The 25,902-nt window shown below is 50.5% G+C and overlaps 1 protein-coding gene across 4 annotated transcripts in view; it reads right to left on the reverse strand.

Annotated features, from left to right (window-relative positions):
* Nucleotides 1-25,902, reverse strand: part of Esrrb (estrogen related receptor beta) — a 203,999-nt gene that overhangs the window by 109,897 nt on the left and 68,200 nt on the right. For 2 of the 4 annotated variants that reach the window (XM_045154729.1, XM_004649391.2), the window contains exon 1: nt 15,705-15,828. The exons of the other annotated variants lie outside the window; for them this stretch is intronic. In XM_045154729.1, coding sequence (XP_045010664.1) covers nt 15,705-15,754 — 50 coding nt within the window. In that variant the 5' untranslated portion in view covers nt 15,755-15,828. Of the gene's footprint in view, nt 1-15,704; nt 15,829-25,902 lie in introns of those variants that run through there. 4 annotated transcript variants of the gene reach the window in all.

A 25,902-nucleotide genomic window follows, 5' to 3' on the forward strand; every position in this document is an offset into this window, starting at 1 on the left:
AGGAAGGAAGGAAGGGAGAGAAAGGTTTAGTCAGGGCCTGCCCCAGTTCTTCACCTGAGCTCTGGACAGTCACTAATGCCCTGGACCTCTCAGGGCCTCAGTCTTCCCATCTGTAAAATGAGACACTAGAGCTACACTCCTTTCTCTTCCTTCCCAGCTCCAACATCCCGTTTTCTGTGGGGACGGGGCATTCTACTTGCCAGCCACTCAGGGGACCCAGGCTGAGTCTGCAGTACAGAAGACCCTGTGTAAGGGACCGCAAGGGACACTGCCTGTACCTGGTTATGGCAGGTATTGGACAGTTGGAAAGCTGTCACCAGCAGGCAAGAGGAACACATTTCATGAAACAGGCCTGGAACGGCAGAGACAGAAAGATGGCTGGGAAGAGGGTGTGATGGGAAAAGCCCGAGTGGGACAGTGTCTGGCTGAGCCTACAGTGGCCGGTACCATCCGTCTCCAGCTCAGTCAGGTCCACACGGCCAGGAGCTAGGATGGCAGAGAAAGACAAACGGAATCTTAAGTGTGTTCTCTTGCCTGAGCTCCCCTGGGCATGTGTGCCTCCCGCTCCTGAGCACCCAGGTCTTGCAGGTGTCTGGGGCACGGGGATACTGCTATGGACCACGCCATCTGCCAGAAGGCTCTGGCAAGTTAACCCACCTAAAGCTGCCCACCCTGCTATACCCTCATTCCTGGGCCCCAGGGACTTGTTTCCTGCCACTAGGGGGCCCTGTTTGCCGGGACTGCTCTGAGTACAGGTGATATTTTTCTTTATATGTACACACACACACACACACACACACACACACACACACACACATTTTCTGGTTTTTTGAGATAGGGTCTCACTCTAGCTCAGGATGACCTGGAATTCACTATGTAGTCTCAGGGTGGCCTTGAACTCTCAGTGATACTCCTACCTCTGCCTCCCGAGTGCTGGGATTAAAGGTGTGCACCACCACACCCGGTTTATAATGTATATATTTGAGAGTGAGAGGGGAAAGAGAGAGAGAGTTCCAGGATGTCCCACCACTACAAATGTACTCTAGACACATTTGCCACTTTGTGCATCTGGCTTTATGTGGGTATTGAGGAACTGAACCCAGGCCATCAGGCTTTGCTAGTAAGCCGCCTGTTAACTGCAGAGCCATCTCTCCAGCCCCTTCTCTTTGTAATAAAAAATAGTGCAAGCCGGGCATGGTGGCGCACGCCTTTAATCCCAGCACTCGGGAGGCAGGGGTAGAAGGATTGCCGTGAGTTTGAGGCCACCCTGAGAATACATAGTGAATTCCAGGTCAGCCTGGGCTAGAGTGAGACTTTACCTCGGGGAAAAAAAATAGTGCAATGTGTCCAAATCATACAACAGTGTCTTGGGTGCCTCTGCAGGAGCTCTGTGCGGTGCAGAGAGGGCACACTTTTGTCTTGGCATGCCAACTTCCCTCTGTCTCCATTATGGCCATGCAGGACTGCTGACCCAGGGGGCATGGGTGGCAACTGTGCTTTGTTCTTCCACCTTCCTTCTTGGCAAGGGACGATCACTGGCAGGGATGCTTCCAGAAGCCCTGATACCCTGAGCTACCACATGCCTTATCAGGGGCTGTGATCCTCATTTCTGAGGCCAAGGTCAAGTGTGTCCGATCGGTTCGGCTAGGTACCACACAGACATGCAGGGGACACGCTGGGGGAGGGGGAGCTCTGGCTCGTCCCGGAACACACCTGGAGATTCATGATAGACTTGGTGGCTCCCAGAGCTGTTTGCAGGTGGCTGGCTTGGATTTGTGTCCGGGGCCCAGAAGAGAGGCTACCTGGCATGCGCTGTGTCCTACACTGTGCCCTGTGAGGACCCCAGAGAGCGAGTGTGCCATCTGGCACAGTAGCTTCATCCCCCAGCTTCCTCTGAGTGTCTGCACTCGGGCATGCCCCCCAAAACCCATTCACCCAGAGACCAGGCATCCTGTGCCTCTCTCCGACACGCATTTAATTGCGTGCCTGACATTTTAACCGGGCATCACGGTCTCGGTAGCTAGAGCAGGCTGAGGCGCCCCACTTCACCCTGCCTGTGTCTGCTGAGAGCTCCGGGGGAACCCGCTAAGTAGCATGTGGAACGGAAAACCTTCCAAAGAATTGTCAAGCATCGAGCTCTGGCAAGAGGAAGCGAACACAGCAGCCTTCGGAGAGTCAGTCGGGTTCCATAGCCCTCTAGACGCCTCCAAGCCCCTGGGTACTCACCTGCCTCTTGCCCCTGTGCGCTCTGCTAGGAATTAGAAAAACGAGGCTCCGACCTCACCTAGCTCGGGCGCTGTTGGTCAGCGAACACCCCGTACAACTGTATGTGGAGAAGCACCAGCCGTTCAGCAGAACACATGGATTTTCTCAAAATGTACCCAAGGTTCTCACCTTACATGTACGGAAGGCTCCCCCAGGCCCGGCTCAGCTGTAGATTGACAAACGACTCAGACTCAGGACAGGGACGACCCCCGCGAGCAGCTGGAAGGGCAGGAGGCACTTTCAGGGCGGTCGCCATGTCATAGTCACTTCCAAGGGACATTTGTCTATCGACTTGCAGTTCAAACAGACAAAATGAAGCTGGACATGGAGGCTCACGCCTATAATTCCAAATACTCAAGAGGAGGATTGCTGTGAGTTCGAGGCCAGCCTGGGCTACAGAATGAGTTGCGGGTTAGCCCAGGCTAGAGTGAGCCTCTGCCTCAAAACAAAACCAACAAATCCCTGCTCTGTGAGAGCACTGCAACCTAGGGCTAGACGGCAAAATTAGTCTCCCCACCCAAGCACTAAGGACGGCTTCCGACGGATGGGAAAACCCGAGTAGAGTTTTGTGGGAAACACAGATGCTCACCAGGATGAGGGAAAGAGACCTAAAGGAAGGAATAGATGGAGTGTGTATGTAGGTAAAAGTTTTCCTGATGGAGGTGGGATTGGACAATGAAGCAAGAGAAGAACTGAAACTGTGTCTTGGCTGAGAGTTTCTGGGTTAAGGGACAGTCAAAAGGCACGGGGACAGCAGGATGGAGGGCCGTGCTGCGCTGGGGCTGCGGAGAGGCACCTGCAGGATGTAAGACAGGCCCTGGCATCAGATGTTGACTCAGAGTCCATGGAGAAGGCTTAAAGGGGAAAGGCTCGAGAGGGGACGAGACCCAGGCTGAGGAGAGAGAGTTCTTCCTCCCAAAACTCTCACGATGCCTCAGTATGTGAGGTCAGACCAGTGACTTAATGTGTACACGCCTCGGTTACTTTAACTGGCACCATTATGAGGAAGCAATGAGTTAATTTAATATGCAGCATTTTTAAGACAATGCTAGCCCACAGTAAGTTCTCAGTAAATGTCGGTTATTGGGACTGTTGCTATTATAGCGATCACCCAAGGAGACTCTGAACACCTCGAGCAGGTTGTGAAACTGGTGGGGGCGGGGGGGGGCACCTCATAACTCCTGCATATTCAGCAGCTGGCCGGCATTCCTTACAATGAGTGAGGCTGAGCGCTGGCGGGTCTGAAGGTCAGACAAGCATGGAAGCGGGGTGTGTGGGGTGTGTGTGTGTGTGTGTGTGTGTGTGTGTGTGTGTGTGTGTGTGTGTGTTAGGGGAAGGCACCCCGCTGTGGTGTTAGAGAGCTCAGAAGGTGGGATCGAAATCAGCTGTGGTTCTCAGTCCTCTGAGCTCCTTCTCCAAGGAAGTGCCCCCACCTCTTCTTCCAGCTCCACGGCAAGGCCTAGTGTCCTTGGGCTGCAGTGCCAGAGCGGGCCTGTAGGGGGCTCTAGCGCCCTTCCATTCCCGGCATCCTGGCGGCGAGGGGACCCCCGGTGCAAACGTTCACCAGCTGGGGAAGCGAGCGCGACGGAGGGTCCGCTGGCCCCCAGCGCCTGTTCCTCTGCGCCATCGGCCCGCGCCCCCGTTCAGATTTGGGCCCTGATGCCCGTGCTCTCCGCCTGACCTTCAGCTGGTGCAGGTGGGTTCCTCACGGTCTCCCGTTCAGTTCTCCATAGACAGATAGGAATACCTTCCCCTAGCTTCTTGCAGTGACTCTCCAACACACTTGCTGGGGAAACAAACACGAGGCAGACACAAGTTCCCCACAGGACTTGTTTTTCTGCTTCTCCATAAGGCAAAATTCAGCGGGCCTAGGAGCTGTGTTAGGAGCAGGGCCAAGGCTCCTTTACCAACCGCGAGTCCATCTAGAACGCCTGGAGGCGAGAATTCACCACTTGCCTCTCTCCCCCGCCCCCAAGGACTTGACCAGCCTATCAGGTTAATAATATTGGAACGATGTTAAAAATGGTCACTTAAAAAATATTAAAATACCAGGCTGGAGAAATGGCTTAGTAGTTAAAAGTGCTTGCCTGCAAAGCCAAAAGACCCAGGTTCGATTCCCCAGGACACATGTGAAGCCAGCTGTACAAGGTGGCCTATGTGTCAGGGTTTCATTTGCAGTGGCTAGAGGTCCTGGCATGCTCATTCTCTTTCTCTCTCTCTCAAATAAATAAATAAATAAATATTTAAAAATCAAAATATGAGACAAAACAAAACCTAAACATAACAAAAACTAAACATTCTTTGGAGCTTTGTCAAGGAGAAAAAAAATAGGGCTGCAGCCATAGGTCAGTGGATAAAATGCTTACCATGGAGCTGTTGAGTATCTGGGTTCATGGCTGTGGCTGGCTTTTACTTTTTTTTTTTTTTTTTTTTTAAGGTAGGGTCATGCTCTAGCCTAGGCTAACCTGGAAATTCACTATGTAGTCTCAGGCTGTCCTTGAATTTACAGCAGTCCTCCTACCTCTGCCTCCCAAGTGCTGGGATTAAAGGCATGTGCCACTATGCCAGAGAGAGGGAGGGAGAAAATGGGTGTACCAGGGTCTCTTGTCACTGCAAACAAACTCCAGATGCATACAACACTTTGTGCATCTGTCTTTATGTGGGCACTGGGAAATTGAACCCAGGGTTGTAGCAAATGCCTCTACCACTGATCCATCTCTCTCTCCAGCCTTGTGGCTGGCTTTTGTAATTCTAGTGCCAGAGGAAGGAAGTAGAGACGGGAGAACCTTCTGGAAGGTCAAGAATGGGGCAATGAACAATAAGTAACCTTGCCTTAAAACAAGGCAGAAGATGAGCATCAACCTGAGAAGTTGTTCTCTGACACACATTTGTGGCATGTGCACCCATTCTCATGCACACATACACATACACATACACACACACACACACACACACACACACACACACACAAATAAACAATTTTCTTTCTTGGTAGGGTCTCACTCATGCCCAGGCTGACCTGTAACTCTCTGTAGTCCCAGGCTAGCCTCAAGCTCCAGCAATCCTTCTACATCTGTCTGCCTCCCAAGTGCCAGGATTAAAGGAGTGTGTCACCATGCCTGGCTTAAATAAACAAATTTTAAAAGAAAAAAAAATTGAGGGAAATACGTTACTTGGTCAGACAAATTCAGAAAAAATAGCCATGGTAGGGTTATCAGCCAATATTGCATAGGATGCACTTACACTAAAAATTATATTGATTATCTACAATTCAAATTGAACTGGGTTCTCTTACATTAGGCAGCTCTAGGCAGCAGGCTGAGCATATAGGGATTCATTCAGAGAAAATTTTCCAATTCATCATCCCTGCCCATATGGTAATTTCTTCTCTAATCCCCTTGTGTCATACACACAGAACGCCGAGCCACAGCAATTACATTAAGCAGAGCGGTCAGTTTGGGGACTCCATTCTCACTACCAGGAGCAACTAAACACGAACTTACAAAAGATAACCTAACCACCCAAAGGAGCACTGACCATTAAGGGTGTGCCGCCTACAGGCCTGGCTCTTGTTTGATCTTCACAAGGACATTGAGAGGTGGAGACTACTTGCAGAAAAGGGAAAGAGAATCAAGTTTCTGGAGAAATCTACAAATCCAGTTTGTGTGGTTCTTCTAAAGGCATGGACTTTTCTGTTACTTCCTGGGCAAAGGAGGAGAGGAACTGGAAGGGGTCCTTCCACCCTATGAACAAGGGCAGAACGCCAGGCCCTGGGCTGTTTGGTTATGGTAAGGGTGGTCTTCATTTTAGTTAATTACCCCAGGCGTGGGTAGGGGGATGGTGGCAGAGTCATACATAGGTGGAGAAGTTGTAGCAGTCAACAGTAAGTCAGCCTTATACCCAAAGAAGACAGCTACACCTTAAGATAATGACAAACTCATTTGCTGTAAAGGACAGATATGCTCAGACCATCCCCAAATACTGGCTGACAATGACACACAGATTCCAAATGTTCTCTGGAAGAAAAAAAAAAAAAACACCTTTTTCTTCTTATTCTTTCTTAAATTCAACAAGACTGATTAGTTTTTATTATTCATGAATTAATTTTTTTTTTTTTTTTTTTTTTTTTACTCTGGGTCCAACAAGGGAATTGCAGCCATAAAATTTCAAACCAACCGAGAGAAAGGAAGATCGCGACCCGTGAACACCACAGCCCAACTCTTGCTGGCATTCCTGGGGTGGAATGTTTTGTTTGCTAAATTAGTTAATTATCAATTAATAATCCAAAGCTTCGGGGGCTTTTTTTAGCCTTGAGGGGAGAAAATGAGTAAGAAGATGAGCAACAATAATATTAAGATGTTAAAAAGAATGCAGACAGCTGAAGGACCTTGGCATGGTACGGAAAAGCAGAACCAAGTCCTATTTCTAAGACACACACACACACACACACACACACACACACACACACACGCTCCCCATCCCGAGAGGAAATACCAGCATTGCTGGTTTTGTGAGTAACACACAGGAGCCTGAGGGGTTAGCGCCAGTGACCCAGCCACCCAGGGGCAGGGACAAGAGTTCTGCAGAAACAGAATTGGCCAAGATGGTGACCCAGGCTAGTGAGGTGACTTTCCTCACTTCACAGAGTTCTTCTCCCAGGCACCCTTGTCCTCTGCAGGCCACAGATGCAAACATCTCCTGGAACAGCCAGAGGAGCCGTGGGACACAGGATCTGAGAGACGGAGTGCCACATGGGGCCACTGAGGTAGTGGGGTCACATTGAACCCACATCCTTGACCGGAGACACGTCTCCTTTCTGTATCCAAAGGTGACACACCAGACCTTTTTCTGGGCTTGGGTACATGTGGTTTCTACCATACCCTGGACTTCTACCTGCCTGCACATACCCAGGGGCCCAGACGGGCTTTACTCCTGGATGAATTCAGACATGCAAGCCCGAAGCCTCTGCACGCTCACATTTGCACAGAGATATTCGCGTTTGAGAGCCACATGCGGCCACCCTCATCCAGTTACTAGGAGAGAACTGGTCATAAGGGCTGTGCTCTGGAGGAAGGGAGAAAGAGGTGCTAGCTGTTACAACTTCTCGTAATTACTACACCCACCACGCCATTGCCGTTATTTCGGTGAAAGCAGCATTCTTTCTGCCAAAGCTTGTCAGCTTGACTGTGGAGGTAGACAGTGTCAACATACCCAAGAGACAAGTGACAAAGAGTCAGGCTTAAAAGGAAGAGGCTGAATACTGTCTGTGCATGCTGAAGGCTGTTTTTCTACTGAGGGATTTTTTTTTTTTTCCTGCTCATCGATCAGAAAGACATAAACCAAAGCACATACCAACTCACTTACTTGCTTCTCCAGGATCCCAAACTAAGACACCCCGGGACAGGATGGAGAAAAGATTAAAAAAAACTGATTTTGAATAACTGCTTCCCTTGCCCACACCCTATCACCTGGTTTCCCAGGTAACAGACAGAGCCAGTCTGGATTTCTCATAAGCAGATGGAGAGATACTGGATAAAGGTAACGGTGGCTCATGACAGGTACTCTTCATTGGGATTTCACCTATCTCACCTCTGAACCGCTCACACATCCTCCCGCATGCGCAGACACACGGGTTTGAACACCCAGACCCACACACCTACGTGTTCTCTGAAATGTGCAACTGAGACAGGGTAACGGGACAAGGACACACTATACTGAAGTGTGACAGCAAAAGGGGGAAATGAATGAAGACACAGGCAAGGCTAAAGTGTAAGAGAAATTTCATCTGGAGCATCAGCCTCTACCCCACCCTCCCTCCTTAGACTGTATGTCCTTATTTGTCCTTTGGAAGCCAAGAGCACCAGATAAGGTCACTGATCTCAAAATCCCTTTATCAGGTATCTATCTATCTATCTATCTATCTATCTATCTATCTATCTATCTATCATCTTTCTATCTATCTATCATCTGTCTACCTACCTACCTATCTTTTTTTTAAATTTTTTTTAAATTTTTTTTTTTTAATTTATTTGAGAGTGACAGACACAGAGAGAAAGACAGATAGAGGGAGAGAGAGAGAATGGGCGCGCCAGGGCTTCCAGCCTCTGCAAACGAACTCCAGACGCGTGCGCCCCCTTGTGCATCTGGCTAACGTGGGACCTGGGGAACCGAGCCTCGAACCGGGGTCCTTAGGCTTCACAGGCAAGCGCTTAACCACTAAGCCATCTCTCCAGCCCCCTACCTATCTTTTGAGACAGGGTCTCATGAATCCAGGTTAGCCTTGAACTTGCTATATAGCCAAGGATGACCTCGAACTCCTGATGTTCCTGTCTAATCCTTTTCCAGGTGCTGAGATTCCAGGTGTGCACCACCATGCCCAGCTTTAGGTATCTACTTTAGAACACAACCAGCCTAAAATGCTCACATCAGAAGCTTAAGCAAAATGAATTAATAAAAAAATGTAAAAACGAATGTATGAGCTGAAGTTAATTCAAACAATTAAAAATAAAAGAACCAAGTTAAAAAAAAAAAAAGCACTTTTGAAACGCATGGTCTTCTCAATGGCAGCGGCAGGCTACAATCTGGTGGGTCACATTCTTCCTGTTGTAAATGCCATGTTTTAGCAAACACCATGGTCAGGCGCCGGGCTAGCTGCTGCTGTAATTGGCAACAGAGGACCCTGATATGGTGTTAAATGAAAATTGATCACATTTGAAACCAGAAGATAAAAACAAAACCTGGTTAGAGTTTGTTTAACTTTTGACCCCTGAGTGAAATGACATTGAACAATGAAACAACATTTTCTAGAAAATCATTCCCAGAAAAGGCTTCATCCTAAGCAATGCTGAATGATAATACAGAATAGAATATTTCTTCATCCTCAAGAACAAAGGAGAGAATTTAAAATAAAATTTTTTTTTGAGATCAAAATGGGTAAAGGTTAAATAGCACAGCAAAATGAAGATGTAAAAAACATTGTATCTCTCGCCCTCAGAAAAACTTGTTTTAGGTTTACATAATTTTAACTCACAGTCCGACAATTCAAATTTTTAAGACATTTAGGAGATAATTCCCTGCCCCCAATCTTATCGGATTCTATACAGAAAATCCCACAGGCAGATTAACCACTATGATTTTCCTTGTTTTAAGAAAACATTTGACCCTTTAAGCTCTAGCCTGCCAATGTCAATACTCAGGGAGAGCAGGGGACATGGGGACTTGGAGCAGAATGACCCAAGTGCTCCTTTGAGTGTGACCATCTGTTCGAGAGGTAGGACTGCTCTCTCTCTCTTCTCTCTCTCTCTGTCTCTCTCTCTCTTTCTCTCTCTCTCTCATCAGCCCCTGCCCTACTCAGGCTCACAAACTGAAGAAAGGCTTTGAGAGAGACTGGAATCCTCTGTCTGCAGGGACAGCAGCCAGCAGGTCCCACTGGATCCCCTCCACGCTGTGGACCAACCAACTCCTAGGCGGCAGTTCCTGCTGGGATAGAGGCACGCCTGACCTGGGCGCAGGCAGAGGGTGTTGTGGGCAGTAGGGGCACTGTTTGGGGAGCACGGCCCTCTGCCCACTGCCAGCCTTCATCACATACACTTGCACACAGCCTCTCCAGGGCGGAAACTCTCAGGGATAGATGTAGCTTTTGAGAGCATCACCAAGAGGCTTGGCACTTTCTTGAGCCAGTACTTATACATAGAGGTCCCCTTAAGATCTCTTCTGATTTTGATCTCCATCGGGACAGAAAGGCACCTGAGAGACGTAGATAACAGGAGAGGAAACGAGAGCATGCTGCTCCCTGTGCATGGCAGCTTGGGGGTCTTTTGGCTGGACAGTGAGTTGGGAGTCTCTGCCCTTAGCAGGGCAGCCTGAGCTGAGTTGCTACGCAGGACACACACTCAAAGCCCAGGCTCTGGTCAACATCTCCCGGAGCTGGGTCTGGGAGAGGCTGATGAGATGGGTGAATACAAGCTGCTGCCCCTGAGCCCCGGGAGCACGAGGCGGAAGTCATCACCAGACCCTCTGAGATGACTGCTTTCTCCAGGGCGATCCCTGGAGCCACCGGACCAGCCTGCAGGCGCTCAAAGGCTCCCGTCGCGTCCTCCCAGTGTGGCTGGGGAAATGAGAGAGGAAATGTCCCAGCACAGCTGCTACTGAAGGTCACATTGTCATAAGGATTGAGAGCCAACGATTCCAATGCCCCGTGGAAGAAAAGGCCTCAACTACCAACCTCTCCCAGTTACTGCCTTGTCCCAGCCCATCCGAGGAAATGGTCTAGCCCCAGCACGGCTTTGCCACTGCTAGAGAAAGATCAGCGGCCTCGCCAGTGGCAGGAGGCGAGCTGGCCTTGAGAGGGTTAATCGGCCTCGGCCAGCCATCACAGGGGTCACCGTGATGTGTGTGATGTGTGGAGAAGTTGAGCATCCCAGTCCCCCATGGCTGGTCTGCTAATTACATTTGCAATTATAAGCACCACAGCCTCCCTGCACAGGGACCGGGCCACACCAGGCCGGGGCCGATGGGAAAACCAGATGTTTAACCCAGCCCCAGGCCACCCCAGCTCCACCAGGGGACCCTGGGGCCAGCTGAAGCTTGTGGGTCCCTCCTCTAAGGAATGGCTAGGTCTGTAAGTATTCCGGAGAGGTCTTAAAACTTGCCAGGGAAGCAGGAGGCAGACTAGTGACCCTGCTAGGGCCTGTTAGCTCCTGAGACCACCAGGGTCACTAGTCTGACGTGCTAAGACGATCTTTGATTTACCTCTAGAAGCCTCTGGAAGCTGACTGATCTAGTTATACAGTCATCCTCTCCCTGGCTTTCCAGGAGCCTTGGGCAGGCCCTGCCCTTGCACCTCCATGCAGACTGCAGTGAGGCTCAAAGTTGGGCATTCTTGCAGGTCTGGGACAGCCATGATAACATTGAGTCAAGAGCCACCAGCCACTCCCCGGGGCTTTGCAGAGTGCTGGGCCAACTCTCAATGCAGCTCCTGGTCATGGGCGAAAGCTGCTGAGAGCGGTGCAGAGCTACAGTAACAGCTGGTAGGTAAGGGAAGAGGTCGAAATTGTGGGTATTCAGGGTGTGGGTCAGGCTCTACTTTCCAGGGGTGGATTAAGATGTAAATATCTGCTAGTCCTTCCTTTAAAGATGAATCCAGAAGAGAGTTAGTTAATCATCTTAAGGAAGCCACTTAAAGGACTTGGGGAGATAAGTCCAGCCAGGTCAACACCACCCTGCCTCTGGTCTGTCTGCTGTCTCTGACTTCCCTCCTTCTGCAGCCTGCCTGTGCAGGCCAGGGCCTCCACCTACCCCACGCACACTGTGAGGGACTCGTTCACTCCTCTCTTCAGCCTACTAGAGTTGAAGAGATTTCTGCTCAAAAGAAGCAAGGCACTTTGCAAAGACTAAGGGCTAAGAGAAACTTTTTCACTGACTCGAGGCTACATTTCAAAACCATTTGGCAACATGTCGGGTTCTGGAACACAGCACAGAATAAAGTTCTGAGAGATCCATGATGGAGGGACAGGGCACACTATGACAGTGACGTGAAATCACTATCCACAGCTCCCTCCCAGTTGCTTTCCCCGAAAGTCCCCTCTGTCTCTTTTCTTTTGGACTAAATGGGATATTTATTGATCACTCCAAATCAATAGAATGAAAAGGTTCCTGTTTGAGGGGGGGGATCAAGTTGTGTTTATTTTCTTTCCTTTCAAGAAACATCTTTTCATATACTGAAATCATTGCTCAAATAGAGAATTATTTCTAAATTAAAGGAGTCGGGAAACTCATCAGCTCCAAGAGGAAATTTCCAAGGATATCAAATTGTCACTGAGCCGGAAAGGGCCTTAGCATAGACACTGACCTAATGTTTTCTCTATTTACTGCCCTGGGGCTCAACAGCCCTTTCCTTCCAGCACCCATCCCCTTCCACTAGCCCACGCCTCCAGAGGGGTGGCAGACACATACAGGTTTATTTTTTTTTTAGAGCCCCTCCCCTAGCAAACCAAAACTATGGCCTCGCTCTGATTTATTTTTGAATGTACCATTAAAAATTAATTCCCCCCTTTGTTTTTCTCCAGGTCACTGATTTTGAATTACCAGGTGGCATTTTTCCTACGTGTGAACCCACATATTTTACCTTTGGGACAGTTTGTTCTTTGTTTCCTTAACAACAGCAAAGTGGTCCTCAGAAGGTGACAAGCTCGCCCCCACCTTCAGGTTTTATGCCTTGGGGGTTCCCAGCGAGTGTGCCACGGCACGTTCTTACAAAGGCACACGCAGAACAGGCTCACCCCACTGCCTCGGATCGTATATGGACATAAAATACTGATGAGGATGAGGGAGGGAGTCACCTTAGGATGGGTTACAAGAAAATGGAAACGGAGGACGAACGGGAGGAAGGTGCACAGCCGTGTTCATTTCTCACCTGGGACAGTGAGAATGACACGGACGTGTGACAAATGCTGGATGGATGTTAGGAGACGAGAGAGGGCTGTGAGGTTCTCTCTCTCTCCCTCAACTCTGCTTCCTGTGCCCTTGGCTGTTCTCAAGTGTGACAACGTGAGATCCACATGGGTACAGACTGTGTACAGAGCACTCCACGCCCCTCGTGGGCTTGTCCTCTGAGAAACATCAGCCCCAAGGAAATGCATCCATCCCTCCGTCCTTCCAACAGACCAAATTACACAGTTCCCCCGCCCTTGTTGAGTTCCAAAGCTACCTGGCACAAGGCCCCGGGTTCGAGTTCAGAAAGATCCCACCCCAGATACCAGCCTCTGACCTCGCCATGCTTAACCTTGGCAATGACGCTCCTCCATACCAGGGCAAGTGCCAACTCTAGCCGGGAGGCATGGATCTGCGTATGGGCCACTGACTAAGGTTTGGGGCTGCCGTGTGGAGGGTCCTGGGGCTTTGAGAAGTAGCTTGAGATAGCTTCTTCAGTCCTCAGTAGAGAGAACAGGTATGCTTTTGACTTTTCTATACCCTGTGGAATGAAAAGCTTATTATTACTTATTATTAATATTATTTGCAGAGAAAGAAACCGGGAGGAGCGGGGATGATCTACATCACTAGCCTAGTTTATGAATGATTTCCACTACAAACCTTTCCCATACCTGCAACATCTCCTCTTCCCGTTCACTGCCTCTCTGACATCATTCCCCACCTTTGCCCATTATTTCTCCTCAAACTCCAGCCAGGGCCTCTGTGAGCTGGGGGAAGTACCCAGCTACACACAGTCCGTCTTTTCTGGCTTCTTTGGTTGAACACAATCGAAGGATGCACCCCCCCACCCCCTCGCCCCACACACATCTTCATATTGATTGACTATGACTTGAGCCAGGGACAAACACAGAGAGATATTTTGAGCTCAAGGAAAAAAAAGTCACCTCCGGAGAGAGGGAGTCTAAATAATTTAAATATCCAATATTTGCAGTACTTGGTAATTTTATGTGAGGAAATGCCCAACAAACATCGCTGTCCACAGCCTGCCTCCCCAGCTTTTCCAGGCTCGTCCACCCTCTCTCTTGCGAAGGAGCATCTGCAAGCTTCGCCCCCCTCCGCCCCCCACAACCCCCCAGCCCCACAGGCTGGGATCAGTGTAGCCTTGAGAGAGAAGCCACTTTTCAAGCTGAGGGAAATCGGAATCCATTATAATTAAGGGTCGGTTTCTTCTTGCCGCCCAACACGTTTCCTCTCCCTGGCCCTCTGTTTAAATTTCTGCTGACATCTAAAGGACTCTGCTTGGGGAAAATCCTAAAAGCCGAACGGAAGCTGTCGGTGCGCTGGCTGGGGCGGTCCTGCGATCGACACAGCCGCGTGCGGTGAAGTTGAGTGTGCGCGCGTGTGTGCGTGCGTGTGTGTGTGTGTGTGTGTGTGTGTGTGTGAGTGTGCGCGACCCCGCGAGAGGGACCCAGGACGTGGTGGAAGTGACCTCCAGGGCTGGGGTGGGGGTTTCAGAACTTCCGACCTGGTTCCCGAGAATTTGTTTTAGACATGTCCTCCTGGTTCTTTGGCAGGGTGGTAGGGGAATGGGTGAGTGGTATAAAAATGAAAGGATGATGTTAAATAGATAAATAAGTAAATAAAATAAACCCTGACTTGGGATAGTTTTAAGTTTGCATCAGAATACATAGATAGATAGATAAATAGATAGATAGACAGACAGACAGACAGATAGATAGAAGCTATGCAGGAAAACCGCCCGCGAGAACCCCGTGTTGGCACTTTGTTACTGTCACTGTCATTTGTCGGCTTGCGGAGGCCCCACTTTGCACGCGCCCACGCCCGGACGCCTGGTGGCGGGCGCGGCGGGACGCGGGGCGCCCAGGGGACACCCGCGCAGGTGCTCGCTCCGAGGGCGCGGGCGGGCGATCGCCGAGGGCGCCGGGCCAGACCGAGAGCGCGGGTGACCGGCGTGGAAGCCGGCAAGCTTGCCCGGGCAGGGAGGGACTCTCGGGGCAGCCAGTGCCCCGGGGGCGGAGAGGGGGAGGGGGCGGTCACTGCTCCCCTTCCCACTTGGCGCGCTCGGTGCGTGCGTCGCCCCGCGGGCCCGGGAGCTGCGGTCGCCACGAGCCGCGTCCCGCCACCGCCGCCCACGTCGCTTCCACAGCCTTAAGTTCGGGCGCTGCCCGGCTCGCGACCGAGAACTCGCACCGTTTGGTCCCGCGGCGAGCAGCAGTTTCCTCGCAAACCTCCACAACTAAACTTTATACCTTCCTTTTGTCGCAGCGCCAGGCGGGCCAACCTCTCCACTCCCGGGAGGGACACGGGCTCCCTGGGTAGATCTGGCGCCGCGCCGCGCGCCTGGAGAGCCTCCCCCCGCCCCACGCTATCTGCTCTGCCCGGGGGGCTCCCGGAGGGGACCGTCACGCCGCGGGCGCACCCCGTGCGAGGGAAGGGGGGGACTCCCGCCGGGGCCCGGGGTACCAGCGCGGCATAGATGTTCTGCCTCCAGCCTTCCCCTCCCCTTCCCTCCGGCCAAAATCATTTTGGAGCCCAAGATGGAAATACAAGCCGAGCGCCCGCAGGGAGGTTCCCGCACCTGTCCTGGGCTCCCGCCTCCCCGTCACGGAAAGTGAGATATTGTGTCGCGACGGAGCAAGATCAGCAAGATGGGGAGAGTGGATGAGAACGCGCCACTCTCGCCTAAAAGTCAGGGTTCATGGAAGCGCTGTTGGGGGGGGAGGGTGGTGCGGATGGGTGGGATACTGGAAAAGTTAGAGGCGGGTTTAAACCGCAGAGGGGAACGCAGGAAGTGCGAGGCTTCCCCCCCCCAACCACCCCCGCACACACACCTCGCCTACGTCCCCCGACTGTGCCCCCACGGGGTCCCTGTCACTTCAAGAATGTGGAAGAAGACGAACTGCGACACCCGGGACAGAGAAAGCTGGCTGGGAGGATAGGACGGACGGACGGACGGACAGACAGGCTGACCAAAGCAAGGCACTTACTGGTTATGGTAACCGAGAGGGTCCGGGATGCAGAGTTCGGACACGTCCATCAGTCCCGTTTTAGCATTCCCAGGTGGTGGAGCACGGCGGCGGGGAGATCACGCGGAAGACGAGTGAAGGGCACCGGCGGCGGCGGCGAGGTGCGAGTCCCGGCGGCGCACGGAGCGCGCGGCGAGGCGGAGTGGGAGGACGCGGCGGCGGCGGCGGCGGCGGCGGCGGGCCGGGGGAGCAGAGCCGCGCGCGCAGCCCCGCGCTCCCACGCATCCGCGCGCGCGCTCGCCCAGCGGCCCGGGGCAGGGGGCACGCGAAGCCGTGGACGACGAGGACGAGGCTGGGGCGCCCGAGCCTTGCAGCCCACTAACCCTACTGTAGCTTTAAGGCTGAGAGACTGATGTATGGTTTGGCTCCCATTGGCTATCTCTCAGGGGCTGGACTTAAAGTGACAGAATCCAGCTGGGGCGGGGTGGGGGAGAGTTGGGGAGGGGGGGTGTCCAGCCAGAGAGACTTCAGTGGAATAAGACGCTCCCGCGGACAAACAAGGTCCCCACCTCCGGAGAAGTAAGGCAGGCAGACCGGATTTTTTAGAGCCCCCCCCCGCCCCCCGCCCCAAGGCTTGCCCACTTGCAGTGAGAAATGGGGAACAAATGTCCAACTGACTGGTGTTAACTGGAGGCTGGCGATGGTGTGGGGCGGAGGAAGAGTTGCTGCTTACACCCTCCCTGCTGTCCCCACCCGCCACCGTACACGGACCCTTGAAACGGGCAAATCTAGCAAACCCATACCTCAGCCTATTGGGATGGATTTGTTTCCCAATTAAAAATGAGTCACATTTCGCCCCACGGGCAACCACCATCAAGGAGAAGACGCCAGTGGGTTTCACAATTCACGGGGCTCCAACCTTGTGTTGGGTGTGCAAATCGTGCGACGGGTCCGGAGGGCCAGCAGGTGAGGGGCAGCCCGCCAGCGGGAAAGAAGCATTCCCTTCCCTGCTCCGACCACCTGGGCCAGTCTATTCTGAACAGGCTGGCATGTGGCTAGATGCAGGGTAGACAGCCACAGAATGCCTGGGGACTACCAAGTCGGCCTCTGCCCATTGGCAGCCCTCAGTAGCTTGCACCCAGGACACAGGCTCTGGCTCATAAATCCATGTCTGCTTCGGAACACCACAGTTGTGCTTTAAACCCCCAGCCTACCTGCCACAGCCTCTCGGAGGCACAAGGAGACACTCTGAAACGCACACCTGAATCCCCAGCTAAGAACACACCTGCATCTCTGTCGGCTGCTCCTTCCGTGAACCGGGATATTATGGGCTGCCAGTGTACCAAAATGAGCCATAAGTCAAGTCCCAACCCTTCTTGTGGGGCTTTTCATCTTTGGAGATGTGCCAGGCACAGGGATAATAATCAATTTGATGATTCAAATGAGTGTGGGGAGGGGATAGGTATAGAATTATTTAAAAGGGGAGAAGACGCCCTCGGGGGAGACCACCACCTTATTCTCCTATATTCTAAAGGAGACAGTGAGCAGTAGGGGGGAGAGACATAATTTTATCGTCAAAATAATGTCTAAATGCAGCGTAACTGCAGGCAGTGTGGCGCGTTTCAGGAATGAAGTGGGGAAGGAGGATGGTGGGAAGCTCCCCCGGAGGGGCCACTGCTTGGGAAGGGCTGCAGCATTGGACAGCGGCCTCAAGGATGGTGTTTGACTTGGATAAATGCATCCAGGCAGGCTGGGGAGGGGACGTGGGATTTTTCATACGTGCTGAAGTGGAGGAGCACATGGGATTCTCCCGGCTTGGGGCTCAGGAGGGCATCTCGCTGAGAGGCATAGATGAAGATATTTGCTCTGTTAGCAGTCCCTGGATCATTACTATTATTATTTTTTTTTCTTTTCTGGTTTGTAAATCACATAGGTACTTTGTTAGAGACGGAAAGCAGGTTTGGAGACGCTGTTCTTGAGTCTGGCCTTCCATGCCCCTGTCTCATGCCAAGGTCTTGGCAGTCAGTTTCTTGGAATCCTTTCTCCCCCCAAAGCCCCCTTCTCTCAGAACACAGTGGCCAGGCTTTGTGCAGTTCACTTCTAATGTCTCCTCATTACAAGCCAAAGAGAAGCCCCAGGTCTTTAGCCTACAAACAAGGCCTCACGTGACAAAATTCTGGTGAGTCCCTCTGCCACTCTCCACAGCCCGAGCCATACTTCTCCTCCAGCTGCAGTCTTTGCACCTGCCATCTGGAAGACTCCCCCCTTTCTAGACAGCACCCGAAGCTTCTTCCATTCACTTTGCTTTGATGGTCCACGGGTTAGCAATCACATGTGACCTGGAGAATCCCGCAGGGTAGTTGCTAGATAGATTTTTTTTTTTTTTTTTTGAGACAGGGTCTTATGTAGCTCAGGCTGCCTAAATATATGTAGCTGAGGCTGACCTTGAAACCCTGATCCTCCTACCTCATCCTCCAAAATGCTGCAATTACAAGTGTGTATGTGTGTGTGTGTGTGTGTGTGTGTGTGTGTGTGTGTGCGCACGCACGCGCCCAAGCTGGACTTGCTGGATGAAGATTCTTCTGAGAAAACTGTGGCCTTTTGGAGTTGGTGGCATGCCAGCTGAGGGTAAGCTGGTACCCACTTAGGGGGTGAGGTTTTTGCTAGGGAGTCAGTCAGCTGCCCTTGCTTTGTAGGACAGCATCACTTTTAACCGTAGACACTGTGTTTGGTGGACAGCAAGGCCTTTGGGGTACATGGGAGGAAAGAGCCTGGAGCTGAGATGCCAGGAGCGAGTGAAGGACAGAGGCTTGCCATGGTTGGCAAGAGGGCCTGCTTGCTGTTTTCCTTGACTTCCAAGGCTTAGAGAGTGTGGGAACTGTGTGCCTCACTTGTGGACGTTGTTAGATTGTCCTCCAGGCAGCAAGAAGATCCTAGAGACTCCAGGGAAGCCTTCCTGAGGTCTGTGCCTAGCCAGCCTCCATCCCCACAGCCTCCACCCCTGGAGCCGGAGCTGTCTCCTTTCTCTGCCCAGCAAGAGTGAACCTTCACTGTGCAAGAAGAGAGGAGACGCCCAAGGGCCAGGACTCCCTGGTGAGCGGATACAGCCTGGCAGTCCCAGGCTTCTCCTGTGACACTCCATGCCAACCTGGTTTGATCTCACTGTACACATAGGACCAGCCTCTCCCTACCTGGTCTTCACTGAAGGTGGGACTCCTTCCCAAAAGCCAGGGCCAAGTTCCATCCCATAGCAGGAGAGGCTACAAGCTGGGGTTTTGCTGAGCACTGTGGTCCTCACTCCTCCCCCGTGACCTTGTGAAGGTCATCCCTCTTCCAGGAAACAAAGACTGTGCCAGAAATGGAGCAGGATGGACAGAATGCTTAGTTTTTTTTTAAAAAAAGCTTGAAATGAATTCAATCAACTACAATTTGGACTTTGACTGCTCACCTCCAGCAGAAGTTATGTGTCCTTACTAGAGGTTCCAGGCAACCTTCATTGCCCTGTGCCCAAATCTTGGCACCCAAGTGTCTAGACAGCCCAAAGGGCAGAGGACAAATGGTATCAGACACACTAATGGAGAGGTAAGGTGACAGACTTACTTTTGTTTTTGTGCAAACTCCTTTAAATAGCCATGTAGTACATTCATTTTACAGCTAGGAGAGGCTTGGAATTATAGACGCTCCTCAACTTACATGGTTTGACATGATTGTTTTCTTTCTGGGTCAGCATCTCTCTCTCTCTCTTTCTACCCCCACCTCCAGGCTGGAATGATCCTTTTGCCTCAGCCATCAGAGTACTAGGATGCCAGGCTTGTGCCACCATGCCTGCCTTGACATGATGTCTCTACTTTATGGTGATGCAAAAGGCATACAAATGCAGAAGAAACTGAATTTCACATTTTTGAGTTTTGAGCTGGGCTTCATGGTGCATGCTTGCAATTCTAACACTCATGAAACTGAGGCAGGAGGCTAGTTCAAGGCCAGCCTAGGCTACCTTTTAGGTCAGTTTTAGTTACACAGTAAAGTCCTATCTCAAAACAAATTTTTTTTTTCCCAGTCATGTGTGGTGGTACACACCTTTAATCCCTGAACTCAGGAGGCAGAGGTAGGAGGATCACTGTGAGTTCCAGGTCAGCCTGGGCTACAGCGAGACTCTACCACCAAAAATAAATAAGTTAATTAATTAAATAAAATAAAATTCAGGGCTGGGAGATTGCTCAGCAGTCAAAAGTCCTTGCTTGCAAAGTCTGATGGCCCGGGTTTGATTCCTCATCACCCATGTAAAGCCAGATAAATAGAGTGGCATATGCATTTGGAGTTCATTTGCAATAGCAGAGGGCCTGGTTGTACCCTTTCCTTCTCTCTCTGCTCCTCTCTCTCTTTCTCTCTGCTTTCAAATAAATAAATATTTTTATTTATTTATTTATTTATTTGAGAGTGACAGACACAGAGAGAAAGACAGATAGAGGGAGAGAAAGAGAATGGGCACACCAGGGCTTCCAGCCTCTGCAAACGAACTCCAGATGTGTGCGCCCCCTTGTGCATCTGGCTAACGTGGGACCTGGGGAACCGAGCCTCGAACCGGGGTCCTTAGGCTTCACAGGCACGTGCTTAACCACTAAGCCATCTCTCCAGCCCTCAAATAAATAAATATTTTAAAAAAGAAAAAAATGGTGTTTTTTTTTTTTTTTGAATTTTCATCTTTTCCCAGGATGGAGATACATGATGCCTCTACTCAGTCCCAGATCACGAGGGCAGAGCTGGGGGAACCAGGGTGCCATGCTGCTAAGATACGGGGTTCAGTAGGCTAGGTGTATTCAAGGCCTTGTCAACCTCTGCTAGTTTGAATTCACGATAGGAGAGTGTGAATGTAACCCCATCCTGAGTTAAGAAGCATCGACATGTAATACCCTTGCCAGGTTGGACAGATCAAGAGAGTTGTGCATTTGCTTCCATGTGTGTGAAGGTCCTACCCCAAGCCACATAGTCAATCCCTGATAAAACACACCATCCGTGCTCTTGAATTTCTACTTAGACAACTTCCAAATCTTTGTAGTCAGGCTTCTCCCCTTTCCCTGCCTTCCCTTTCACTGAGTTCAAGCTCTGTTGGAAAGCTTGAAGCCAGCAGCACGAGCCTCCACACACACTCTACCTGGGAGATATTTGGGACATAGGTGTCTGTACCCCAGAGGGTCTCCTGGGAGGGCAAAAGGAAAACCAATTTATGACCCGCTGTCCTTCCATAGGTGAGGCTCTGCCGGCTGATTCACCATCACACTCAGCACAGCCCATGTGTCCCGTGGGACAGAAAGCACTGAGTTGTTCATGGATCTTGTCAAACATTGATGCTAGCTGCCACCTGCTATGTCCCATCAGCACAGCCTGGCTCAGTGTCAGAGAACCTGTGAGGCCTGGGGGGGGGGGGTCTTCCATGGTCCAAGCAGCTGCCCCTGGGCACAGAACCACTTGCCTAAGATCTGAGGCAAGCCTCAGCCATTGAGAGCCTGGTCTTGGTTCTATCTTCCCTCCCTTGGGGCAGCTGCCCGTGACATCAATCACTTTTGCACAAATAAGGGCAATAGCAAGAGATCTCTCTCGGGCTGAACCACTCCCTCCTTCCTTGAACACCTCTAGGAGCAACAGTAAGAGAAGGGCCGTTTGCATCTTTGAGCCAGATGTCAATAGGAGTTGGTGGACCCTGTTTGGTCCCCAGAAGAATAGAGGATTTGGGCTGGGGAGAAGGCTTAGTGGCTAAGCGCTTGTTTGTGAAGCCTAAGGACCCCGGTTTGAGGCTTGATTTCCCAGGACCCATGTTAGCCAGATGCACAAGGGGATGCAGGTGTCTAGAATTCTTTTGCAGTGGCTGGAAGCCCTGGTGTTCCCATTCTCAATCTCTCACTGTTACTCTCTCCCTATTTCTCTCTCTCTCTGTCACTCTCTCTCTCCTTCTTTCTCTCTCTCTCTGTCACTCTCTTTCTCCCTCTTTCTCTCTCTGTCACTCTCAAATAAATAAAAATGAACAAAAAAATTAAAACAAACAAACAAAAGAATAGAGGACTTGGTAATCCCAATTAAATAAGACCTGCCAGGCAGTTTCGGAGAGTCTGCCTTCTGATTCCAAGTCCAGCAAAAGAGAGAGCACTAATTGTTTGGTTATACCATCCCTGCCCTCCACCCATAACCCATATCCCCCGGAAGCTGAGTTTTCAAGTGAGAACGAGGCCTTGGTCAACACCCAAGGTGTCATTTCTTACCACCAGCCTGGAAACAGGAAGCTGCCTCCGCGGACTTGTCTGAACTGTAAGCCAAGCTTGACTCTGCTCCAGCCCACAGTGAGGGCTGGGAGAGAAGATCCATGGACAGTCCACAGTGACTAAGGTGCCTGGTCCGGCCAGTGAGCCTAACATGAGCATCTCTGGGTCTGGTGGGCCATGGACTCAGGGCCAGGGAAGCGTTCCTGACCACACGCCTCTGTGGACCTGCTGTCTTCTCGCATGTCCGAGTTTGGGTGTGGAGTTATATCCTCCAGTGGGGGCCAGCAGACTGCCAGCCCATTGGCTGGCACTGGTGCCAAGGATCCTAAGGAACTGATAACACTAATACAATGTGAGTTTGTGCTCCGTAATAGTCTCCTGCTGACAGATAAATGCTTCAGAAATATGACGGCTTTTCCTGAAGCTCTAATGGGACGTTACTGGGGCTGGAAAGCTCCTGTCCTATTAGTGCGGCCACCATGACACCAGGAGGTATGGAGGGGACATCTTGAGTGGATAGATACTTGGTTCCCACCTATCCCCATCGTCACCCTTTTTCATTAAATCCCTTTCAAGGGTCTTGGAATAACTTCCAGGTATTTCTAAATTTGTTTTCCCTCCACACCTCAAGACCCCATTTACACTCACACAGCTGAGCAGTCTATTAAAGTTCTCTGCTTAGCACAAAGATTCCTTCTTCTTGGGGCTGGCAGGCGGTTGGAAGGACCAGGACAGTGAGATTTCTCTCTCTCTCTCTCTGGAAACAAAGATCACCCCACCCCCGGCCATCAGGAGGGTCACAGGGCATCATGACTGCAATAGCTTTGTGTCTGTCAAGCTTCTGGGGCTCGAACAAGATGAGTGGAAGAGCCACAAAGAGAAAGAGGAGGGGGAAGAAAGAGGAAGGGGGGAGAACAAGAAAGAAGACCGTGTCTGGATAGTACCTGTTAGCTAAGAGGCATTGAACAACGGGCTATTGACTGAATGATCTAATTAAATATTTTCCATTATGGTGTATTGTGAGGTTCCTTTTCCTTACAACAAAGAAACTCGACCTTATTTTTGTCCATCCCACATATTAATTTTTCTTCCAGTTTCTTGTGACTGGCATCAATTTAAACATAAAAGAGTTGGGTTTCTAGGAGTCTTATCATTGGTGAAGGAAAACTTTCTCTTTGGCTGAGGGTAGTTTGTTGGTCTTTTTTGTATGTTGGTTTGTTTTTCTGTTTCTTTCAAGGTAAGGTCTCACTCTAACCCGGGCTGACCTGGAACTCACTTTGTAGTCTCAGGCTGAACTCAGACTCACAGCAGTCCTCCTACCTCTGCCTCCTGGGTGCTGGGATTAAAGGTGTGGGCCACCACGCTTGCCTGATGATAGGTTTTTTTGAGGTAGAGTCTCATTCTAGCTCAGGCTAATCTGAAATTCACTGTGTAGAATCAGGGTGTCTTAAACTCATGGTGATCCTCCTACCTCTGCCTCTGGAGTACTGGGATTAAAGGCATGCGCCACTAGGCCCTCGATAGTTTTGTTTTTTTTTTTTTTTTTTAATTTTATTTATTTATTTGCAAAGAGAAGGGGGATGGGCAAGCCAGGGCCTTTTGCCACTGCAAACAAACTCCCGACGCATGTGCCACTTTATGTGGCTTTATGTGGGTACTGGGGAATCAAACCTGGGCCATCAAGCTTTGTAAGCAAGTGCCTTTTAAGTACTGAGCCATCTCTTGAGTCTTTGATAATAGTTTTAAAAAAAAATTTATTTACTTTACTTATTTGAGAGAGGGAGAGAGAGAGAGAAAGAGGCAGATAGAGAGAATGAGCATGCCAGAGCCTTCAGCCACTGCAAACAAACTCCAGATGCATGTGCAACCTTGTGCATTTGGCTTGTGTGGGTCCTGGGGAATCAAACCTGGGTCCTTTGACTTCGCAGGCAAACACCTTAACTGCTAAGCCATCCCTCCAGCCCCCTGATGCAGAAATCCCACTGTAAGAATCCCATAGCCACAGAGGGAATAAAAACTTGCTTTGCAGGCTCACAGATGAGGCCTCAATTGACATTTGTATTCTCAGGGATAATTGCTCTGGAGAAACTATAAATACATGAAACTTTAGGAAAACTTGTCTTAAAGCATCAAACATAGGTGTGTTACCAAATGGAAACATAGAAACATGTTGGCTTAACAGTGACAAAATTCAAAATTGAGGATATTTGAACTGGGTGTGATGGAACACAATTTCATCCTGTCATGTGTGGGTGGGTGGCAACTGAAGCAGGATGATCATGAGTTTTGGGCCATACAGAGTAAGCCCCTGCCTCAAAAAAAAACACCCCAACACAAATGCATAAACAAACAAACCCCCCACCCCATTACAAAAAAAAAAAGAGACAACCTAGGGACATTTGAACACATTCTTATTCAATTAAGGTAAAGCTTATTATTTTCAGAATAGAATATATTTTACTTTTGCTCTCAAGAACTGTTTTGTAGAGAGGGAACATGCACAATGAATGCTTTCAGGTTTGGGGGGAAAAATCAAATGGCCGTGTTTTATAAAGTGTAAGACAAAATGAAGATGATCACTTTTGATTGTGTTCTTACACGCTCAAGGCTGGCCCAGCACTGCCTGCACAGATGCATGCTGTAATTAAACCAGTCTCCTTGGCCAGCTCCCCACAGCTCTGAATGATGCAATTATGAATGGGTCAGTACCGATTCCAGAGGAAGGCTCCGGCTTTGTAGCAGGGCCATTCATAACATCTTTATCCTTCATAAGTAACTGGAAATGTTAAGACGGCAAAAGGATTCCTGACTTGGGAGGGTTTGTCTTTTTGGAGAAGGACAAGAAAGGCAGAGAGAGAGAGAGAGAGAGAGAGAGAGAGAGAGAGAGAGAGACGCCATAGGAGAACCAAAGGCAGCTTAGAAAAACGGGGTAAGAGGCGGTCACCGATTCGAGATTTAATATGGATAAACACCGGTAATACACTTGTCAGGGCTGACCCTCGGCCACGCCGCAGAGCACAGGATAGCTGGAGGGGAGCAGCGATGCAGAGAGACAGCTGGGGTCAGTACAGATAGCACATTAAACACAGGCATCCAGCTCGATGGCATGATAAACACAGCTTTGGGGTAATTCCACCAGGCCCAGCAGAGCAGGGAGCAGCAATAATTCCTCTTTACACCTGCCTTGATGGAGGGTTACGCTCGCCCCAGGGGACTTCTCTCAAAGCCAACTGGAAGGGTGATACGGGGAGAGCTGGGAGAAAGGTGGTATCAATGACCTTTCCGGAGGCATGTGGGCCCTACTAGGAGAGGGACAAACATGGGTCCAGCAGGGAGAAGGAGTGAATCACAGTGCCCACCAAAGGACAGCTGTTTGAGTCCAGACACCGCATCACACACAAACTTATATTTCGGGCTCCTCGGCCAGCAGTCCGCTCCCGTGAGCATCACGTCCACTCCCAGAGCGTGAGGTCTGCCTTACTGAAGTCCAGGAGTTGGGCAGCTCCCCAAATTCCTTCCTTTTCCTCCCTCCGTGCAGCGCTTCGTCATCGGGCCCCTCCCCCAGACAAGGTCTCACTCTAGTCCAGGCTGACCTGAAACTTACTCTGTAGCCCAGGCTGGCCTTGAACTCAAAGGGATCCTCCTACCTCAGCCCCCTCGAGTGCTAGGGTTACAGACATGAGCCACCATGATGAAGCAAAATAGGAAGAGGTACAGTCCAAGTCTGGTCTCCAACTCCAGACCCTCCTGCCTCTACTTCTTCAGCAATGACCCATCAGTGTGTATGCCACCAGACAGGGGAGTTGCATCTTCTTGATCTTTTTTTTTTTTTTTTTTTTTTTTTTTTTGAGGTAGGGTCTCACTCTAGCCTAGGATGACCTGGAATTCACTATGGAGTCTCAGGGTGGCCTTGAACTCAGGGTGATCCTCCAACTCTGCCTCCCAAGTGCTGGGATTAAAGGGAT

This window comes from Jaculus jaculus, chromosome 7 (genome assembly GCF_020740685.1).
Source record: "Jaculus jaculus isolate mJacJac1 chromosome 7, mJacJac1.mat.Y.cur, whole genome shotgun sequence".
NCBI lineage: Eukaryota > Metazoa > Chordata > Mammalia > Rodentia > Dipodidae > Jaculus > Jaculus jaculus.